Raw genomic sequence first — 8,808 nt, forward strand, 5'->3', positions numbered from 1 at the left:
TGACTGTAGACAGAGTAGTGTTAAGATACCTATTCTAAACAATTTTTTTTATTGCAGCATCGACGGTGTTTTGGCTTCACTTTTAGTAGATTAGCCGTATGCATATGGGACTATCCGTCTATGTGTAATAAGTCAATGATTCTGAATACTCTAAAATACTCTAAAATAAAATTCTAACTGAGAAGGAAAGAGAGAAAAACGTAGTACGGTTGAAGAGCCCTACTTTAACCTTGAGTGCAACTAAGGCGTTTAGCGCAAAGGATCCGATTCCCACGTCGCTCCGATGTTTGAGTGAGACAACGCTATGCGCGCCTTATAGCGACCACAGATCTACCAAACGCTTTATCCAGTTCTGTGATAGCGACATGCGAATCGGATCCAGTGTGCTATGCGCCTAAGCCTTACAGGGATAGATCCGCTTTCCTTAGGACTTTTTACTTTACCGAAAGCAATTTTTTTTACAAGCCGGGGTGTTGATTTCACGCTCTTATGCACAGTATAAAAAGTAACAGTGGGCCGACGCCTTTGATGTTTGCGTAAATGCCGACACCGCTCAAGGTCACCGTACCTACCTAGGGTTGTCACAGACTTACACAACTGCCCAAAAGAGGAGGGAAATGTTTTTAGGTTTCATGTATGTATGTATGTGTACTAATTTTATAAATGGCGTCCGTTTTGGAAATGAAGATGGCGGACGTCACTTATTGAAATGGGTGTCGATGTGTGTAGCAGTGATGTGAACCATCATTAATTCTAAAATGGACTCTATTTTTGAAATCTGCACCCATAAAAAAACCCCAAAATGGACGTCATTTTCGTAATCGGAACCCCGATGAACCTCGGAGATGACACCCATATCGATTTTTAAGAAATATTAATGTCCGCCATCTTGGATTTCAAAATGGATGTCATTTTCGTCATCGGAACCCCGAGAAACCTTGGAAATGACACCAATATCGATCTTTAAGAAAAATTAATGTCCGCCATCTTCGATTCCAAATGGATGTCATTTTCGTCATCGGAACCCCGAGGACTCTCAAAAATAATTAAAACTTGATGAAACTACTACATGATACATATTCAAACAGAAACCAGAAACATTTTTTGCTTTTTAATTTCTTTTTTTTTAATTTCTTTAATTTTCGTAATTTCTTAAAATAAGCTATAAAACATATCCGCCATTTTGAACCAAAAAAATGATATCATATGATATATTTTTGTTTACACTGAAACAAACAATTACCACAAGTCGTATGCAATATTTTAATTGAGCACAAATTGATTGATAATTACAAGACACGCGTCAGCCCTCAAAATCATATCCCTGAATACGAACAATACCGTTTATGAAACTCAGGGACCGCCCCTTCCGCCCCCCACCCCTCGCACCCCGCACGGTTGCCCTGTCTAGACGCCTTCGTCGACCGACTGTATTATTTCTTAGACTGTGGTCTTATGTATTTATGTATGTATATACTTTATTGTTTATTGTACATATAAATAAAAACACGAAAAAGACAGTTACAGAGTAAATTAAATACAATAAATAAATAATAAATATTATAGGACATTATTACACAAATTGACTAAGTCCCACAGTAAGCTCAATAAGGCTTGTGTTGAGGGTACTTAGATAACGATATATATAATATATAAATATTTATAAATACTTAAATACATAGAAAACACCCATGACTCAGGAACAAATATCCATGCTCATCACACGAATAAATGCCCTTACCAGGATTTGAACCCGGGACCATCAGCTTCGTAGGCAGGGTCACTACCCACTAGGCCAACCGGTCGTCAAACAATAAAGGCGAACTTATGGCTTATGGGTTGTATGGGTATGTATGGGATGGTATTCGGTCTGAAAGTCGCCCGCCTTACCGCTTCCAATGCATCAATTGTTTGTCTCCTATACTGCGAAATAAAGACTCGTCCAGTCCTATGAACGGGTTCCATGCCTTGAAGCCCTTGAAGCTGTTTGTGATTGCTTCTTTCTATTTTGTTCATCGTCTCTGGATTCCCCTCAAAACTAGTTTCGTGCTCCGGTTGCAGTTGAATGTAAATTGTAAGTACCTATGTACCTAAATTATACGTATGTATGTGCCTACGTATATATATGAAAATATCGGTTTCACAATGAATGTAGTAAGAAGGCTCAATAAGTTCGGAATTTCCGAAGAAGTGAAATTGATAATAATATATATTTTATTATCATATAGTATAGTACCTGTGCATAGGGAAAGTCCCACAGTAAACTCAATAAAGGTTACGTCCGGATGCTAACTTCAGCTGCATTATTCCTGCGGCCTTGAAGAGAGCGCTGTACTGTATCAGAGGGCCTACTGAGAAAAACGAAAATTGAAATATCGTTATCTGCGTCTCTATCGCTCTTGCCTATTCGAGCGACAGATAAAGAATTTTCGTTTTTGCGGTATGGCCTCTGACAATTTCCTTGATTAAATGAGTGACGGAATGAACGTCATACTCCCGGCTGTAATGCGGCAGGCAATAACCAAGCAAAGCGAACCGACGATCTGATTGAATATGCAAGAAATGCGCTTCGCTGTTTTATTAACCAGTATAGATAACCATTTTATGCCTGATAAGCAATGAGGTATCATAGTATGATGGTAAGCAGTCACCGTAGCCTTATGGACGCCTGCAACAACAGAGAGATTACATGCGCGTTGCCGACCCTTTAAAAACTTATTTAGTCATCATAACAAGTCTAGCGCGATATAATATGATTATTTCTAACCTAATCCGACGTTTTAGCTGGGTAGCACGTATAATAGGGTTGTTTCCAATTTTTTGAAACGCTTGTATTACGTTCTATATTAACTAAAAGTTGCCCTAAAATTCAACTTTTATACTAAAACGGCTTTAAATATGTTAAATTAACAAAATATATTTTGACAGGTGCTTTCGCGCCCAAAACGCTCTTTGAAAATTGTGTGACGTCACAGTTTACGGTTTGACACATAACTTCATACACACGTAGAAGATACGAACTGTCAACTGACATTTGTCATTTGTTGTTTATCACCTAACTGTCAACAGTGTCAATCCGAGAGTTGTGACGTCATCAGAATCTTCAAAGACGTTTCGAGTTTGGTCACGTGACGTGTGTAAAAGGTATTTTAAATTCAATATTTACAAAAATATGGTCATTACAGGTCCCCTAAAAGTAGTTTAACATGTTCTTATAGTCCAAAACAATTTATTGGGATACAATTCTGCCCTAAGATTTGTAGATGGAAACAACCCTATTGTCATTGTCACTGCCGGTCACAGCTGGTGCAACCCAGCTGAAACGTCGGATAAGGCAAAATTAATGAAATTATATCGAGTTAAACCCATTCTAATCTGTATATATGTGTACAAAACATGAGAGTTTAAAGTGTTATAGTGTAAAACTTGTATGGGTTAATCGGTCAGTTACTTAATAACATATCTACATAGAGTACCTCTTTTACGATTCTGATATGGCACGTTGCAAGGACGTGGATTATCGCCACCTCATTCATTCGATTGTTTTATCGATAAGTATATAAATATAATAAATTTAACAAGATATGTGCTCATATAATCAATTTTATTAGCTAGTTGGATACCCTACCCTTCTAGATGTGTATCTGTCTATACATCTAAATATTTATACTGGACACATACCACTCGACCAATACCACTTTTTCTAAGTTTTATACTAAATAATGTATGCACATATAAACTGAATTTAAGTTACAAGAATTATGACTACTTATAAAACAATATAATATAACTAAACCTAACTAATATGACTGAAATCTTCCCTCCAACCCTCGGCTTCTTGGCAGAGTGCCCATCACGCAGGCAGCATTCCCGCCCTGTATCGCAATAGCGAGTTTTTGCGCGAGGATGCTGCGTGCGCGAGGGTCTCCCTCCTTGTGGAGCCCACGCGCACCTTTGCCCCACGGCCCGAGTGTCTCGACGCCAAAGGCTTCGAACTCGTAGTTGGCGCCGAGACAACGACGCCAGAAATATTATGGGTTCCCAAGCCGTCGAACCTTACTGGTAAACAAGCCTGAGTCCAGGCCTGTTCGCTAAAATGAACGTTAAGAACGGATTCAATTTGTGACTTTAGGAAATGGGACAGCTGTGCAGTAGATAAGTAGAGAGATATCATTTATTGCTATGTAGCATAACTATATATGTTATGATAAAATAGGCATATAATTATGGCGTACATCATTATACTGTAATAATACATTATATGTAAAAAGTAAGTTTTTATGGTATGTACATAATGGCTCCTCTACATGATGGACCATCATAGTGGCCCACTAAGCTGGGCCAGCGTGTAGAGAGGGTAGTGGTGTCGGATGGCTTATGGCGCGCGGGATGGCGGTGGGATGGCCGCGGTGTCGGTTTTTCGTCCGCACATCAAAGGGCTCCTCTACACGATGGCCCAGCGTAGGCCAGTCTAAGGGACGCGGCTATGCGGTGGAATGAGATAGCAATATCACTTGCTCCCTCTAACGCATAAATGCGTCCCTTGGACTGGCCTACGCTGGGCCATCGTGTAGAGGAGCCATTATTTTGATTAAAAATGACGAGTATGTGGCCGCATCACGAAAGAATAAAGTTTTTAGAGTTATATCGGGGAGAAAGCGTAACATGGAACCCCAAACATAAAGACCAAAACTATAGAAATAAGGTAGCAGGATATTAAAAAAACAAGTTTTTATAACAAATAGTGCACGAATTAATTAGAGGATTAGGAAAATTACTTATACATTACGCAGACATCTGTATATACAGTACATTCACAATTTAAATAAATAAATATATCAATAATAAAATAAATTAATATTAGATACCTACATATCTAAATATACATACATAAATTATATATATGCACAATATATACCTACACAGCGGAAGAGACAAGTAATGATTTTTAGTAGGGTTTCAAAGCTTTGAAGAGTTTATTGCACAAATTTAAATTGACTTAGGTGACAACCTGTGTGGCCTAGTGGGTAGTGACCCTGCCTATGAAGCCGATGGTCCCGGGTTCAAATCCTGGTAAGGACATTTATTCGTGTGATGAGCATGGATATTCGTTCCGGAGTCATGGATGTCTTCTATGTATTTAAGTATTTCTATGTATTTAAGTATTTTTTTTAGTTCTATGTGTTTAGAGCTCAACGAGGGGGGGTGGGGTTAGGGTCGGCAACGCGCATGTAACTCCTCTGGAGTTGCAGGTGTACATAGGCTACGGATACTGCTTACCATCAGGCAGGCCGTATGCTTGTTTGCCACCGACGTAGTATAAAAATAAAAAATAAAAATGTATATAATATGTATATCGTTTTCTAAGTACCCACAACACAAGCCTTATTGCGCTTTCCGTAGGACTTAGTCAATTTGTGTAATACTGTCCCATAATAAGTAGTTTATTTAATTATTTATTTATTGCGATGCATAGATAACATCCACCATAATCTTCTACGTCATTTCTTTTTAATTACTTTATTATTGTGCAGATTAAGAAAAGGTTGGTACGTGGCGTATAAATAAATTGCTGCAGCGGCTAATGCTCCCACGTCCATCTTGGAAGACGAATAGATCGCAACTGAATGTCGCCATCGTGTAGTGGCGTGTCAGCCATCGCATGGCCATCTCGCTGGGCCAGCGCTGGGCCATCGTGAAGAGGAGCCATAAGAAACAATTTAGTGGTGGTCGCGATAGCGCGTATTAAATACATATATTACCGGCCGATTTTGAGTCATACTCGTTTGTTCTAGGCCAAACCAGTTTTACCAAAGCACATTGAGAAAAACTGGGACAGCCTAGTTTTTCCTAAATAGGCCTATTTGAGTTATAATCATTAATTGGCAAATTAATTTCAAATATTTAGGCTCTATTATCTCCAACGACGGTACGATCGACGCTGACGTGGCCGACCGCATTAACACCAGTTGGTTGAAATGGCGAGAGCTATCGGGCGTGCTTTGCGACAGTAGACTGCCGATTCGTGTAAAGGGAAAGGTGTATAAAACCGCAGTCCACCCTGCCTTAATTTATGGTGCCGAATACGGCAGAAATGAAGATGCTGAGATGGGCCGGAGGTATCATTCTCGCCGATAAGGTGAGATTTAAGATCCGCCCGAGAAGATATCGAAGAAAAACTATCCAAAACGCGTCTTAGGTGGTATGGACGTGTAATGAGAAGGCCTGACGAGCATGTGACCCGACAAGTCCTTAACATGTGTACCGGTCCGAGGAATCACGTTCACGGCAGACTCCCCTTGAGTTGGATTTCCGTCATCAACAATGACCTGTTTCAGGTCCAAGTAAATGACTCGACGACCCAGAACCAACGTGTCTGGCGACTAAGGACGAGGAGAGCCGACCCCAAGTGAAATGGGAGAAGCCTAATAGTTAGGGAGGTGGCGAGCAAAATTTCGATATCATCAGCACACATGGCAGACGTTATTAATAGCAATAATGATACCTTGAGAAACATAAAGGACCTCGTCTGCCACCACGGTGGCGCTGCGTTGTCAATTTACAGCGTTTCAAATATGTTAAAAAAAAAAGGTGGGCGATATTATTTGCACATGTCTGCCTCTGGGGCTGATGATCACAGTCATCCTGTAAACACAAAAAATCGAAGAGGCAGACATCCAGGGCTCTGACTTTTGAAGTTTTCAATTTTTTAAGTTATTTTTATTATTTAAAAAACTGTATATAAAATGCACACTTGGCAGATTTGAATTGTTCGATTAAAACCAATGAAAAGGACCACGGAAAAATAGTCTGCCAGCGTGATGCCGCTGCGTTGTCTATTGACAGCGCTTCAAAAATGTAAAAAAAAAAAGATGTGCTATATTATGCGCACATGTCTGCCTCTTGGACTGATGTTTCAATTTATCATGAAAACGAAAAAAATCGATGAGGCAGACGTTCAGACCCCTGATATTCCAAAGGCAGACCATTTGAATTTTTTTTTTTTTTTTTTTTTTTTTCAACTCGACACTCGCGCCAAGCTGCAAATACAAAAATAAAGTTCATACCTTCGCCAAGGCCGTAAAAAAACAAAGAATTGTCGTTGCGGATAAAGTGAAGGAAGTACGGCTGCAAAGAGACTTATTCGGACGTTTGCTGGCATTGTCAATGAAGAACAACATTGCTATTGAAAAGGTGCTGTGCTATCCAATAACACCTGTGCCTTTATCGCTTTCTCATATGGATGGAACAATCTGTAAGACCGATAAATCACAATTACTAAGAATCCTAGAGTCGAAAGTAATTTCCCAAGACCCAGAAAACGTCGACATCATAATTATCGATGGATTTTTCCTCATCAATTCACTAAAAGAAATTCCTCGGACATTCGGTGATTTATCAAAAAAAATTTTACATTCCATATGCCAAAGAGATGCTGAAAGAATCGATCTAATTTTTGATAGATATTTCACGCCTTCGATCAAAGATTCAGAACGCATTCTTCGCGGTAGGACGCAGCACGACTATCAAATTTCAGGTCCCCAGCAAGTACGACCCGTCGATTTCGCAAAAGAGATGAAAAACATGAACTTCAAAGAGGCATTGGTTAATTTTTTCATTCGACATTGGGCGAATCCTGAAATGGCACCATTTTTTGGAAACAAAACCGTTAATCTCAATGCTGACAAATGCTACGAATTCCGTATTGAAAATGAACATGTAATTCGCACAATAAATGAAAATTTTTCTTGTGAAATACACGAAGAAGCGGACACCAAAATCATTTATCACGTTTGCCAAATTCAAAGACGCGCGAATATCGTTATACGCTGCGCTGATACTGACGTCTTGATAATCATGCTCGGAAATATGGAATTTCTGCAAAGCTCCCACAAGATTTGGATCGATTTTGGTACTGGCAATACCCGTCGGTATATTGATGTTTCCGAAATATATACAAAGATGGGACCTTTGGTGTGCAATTCCTTACCTGGTTTTCACGCAATCACCGGCTGTGATTATAATCCCGCATTTTTCCGAAAGGGTAAAAAAAGACCTTTCGAACGATTATTACAGTCCGAGGAATTGCAAAGAGCTCTGATCGCCATTGGGAATATCGATTTCGACGCTTGTGAGAGCGTTTTCAGCGTATTAGAGGAATTCGTGTGCCGTTTGTACAACGTCAAAAAAACAAAAAAAGTAAACGAGGGACGATACGAAATTTTCTTAAAAACATACGACGTCTCAAACGCCGCCGCATCTTTCAAACTGTCTCCCTACAATTTCGACGCTTCCAATTTGCCACCATGTCAAACTGAATTGACGGAACACTTTCTGAGGACTCTGTACATTACGAAAATTTGGAAGAATGCCCACGAAAAAAATCCTGTTGGTGATTTGGACCCGAATGATTGTGGCTGGGAAGAAAAAGATGGAACGCTGACATTCAAATGGTTCAAAGGAGAACAACTGCCCCAGTTCTACAGCGACGTCATCTTCGAAGTTGAAGATCCTGAACACCAATCAGGTAATAATTTTTTCATTTAGGTGTATCATGTAACTTTCGTGCCATAAAAATTTTAACACGTTGTGTATTTTTCAGATGAGGAAGGAGACATGGATGAAAGCGCCGACATGAACGATCGCCAAGGCTTCTCGGATGCCAGTGATGACGACGCTTTTTAAATATTATCGCTTTTTGTTAACTTTTCTATTGTAAAAAGAAGAAAATAGAGCCGAGGTTAAAAATCTACGTATTTTATACAAATAAAAACTACAATTGAAAAAAATTCACTCTCCAATTAAAGT

At 39.4% G+C, this 8,808-nt stretch overlaps 1 protein-coding gene across 1 annotated transcript; it reads left to right on the forward strand.

Annotated features, from left to right (window-relative positions):
- The first annotated feature begins 6,094 nt into the window (after window positions 1-6,094).
- On the forward strand, window positions 6,095-8,808 carry LOC133519502 (uncharacterized). Its single transcript, XM_061853506.1, has 3 exons — window positions 6,095-6,139; window positions 8,044-8,527; window positions 8,603-8,808. Exons 1-3 carry the CDS (start codon window positions 6,095-6,097, stop codon window positions 8,683-8,685), a joined length of 612 nt encoding a protein of 203 aa, XP_061709490.1. The 3' UTR covers window positions 8,686-8,808.

This window comes from Cydia pomonella, chromosome 7 (genome assembly GCF_033807575.1).
Source record: "Cydia pomonella isolate Wapato2018A chromosome 7, ilCydPomo1, whole genome shotgun sequence".
Taxonomy (NCBI): domain Eukaryota; kingdom Metazoa; phylum Arthropoda; class Insecta; order Lepidoptera; family Tortricidae; genus Cydia; species Cydia pomonella.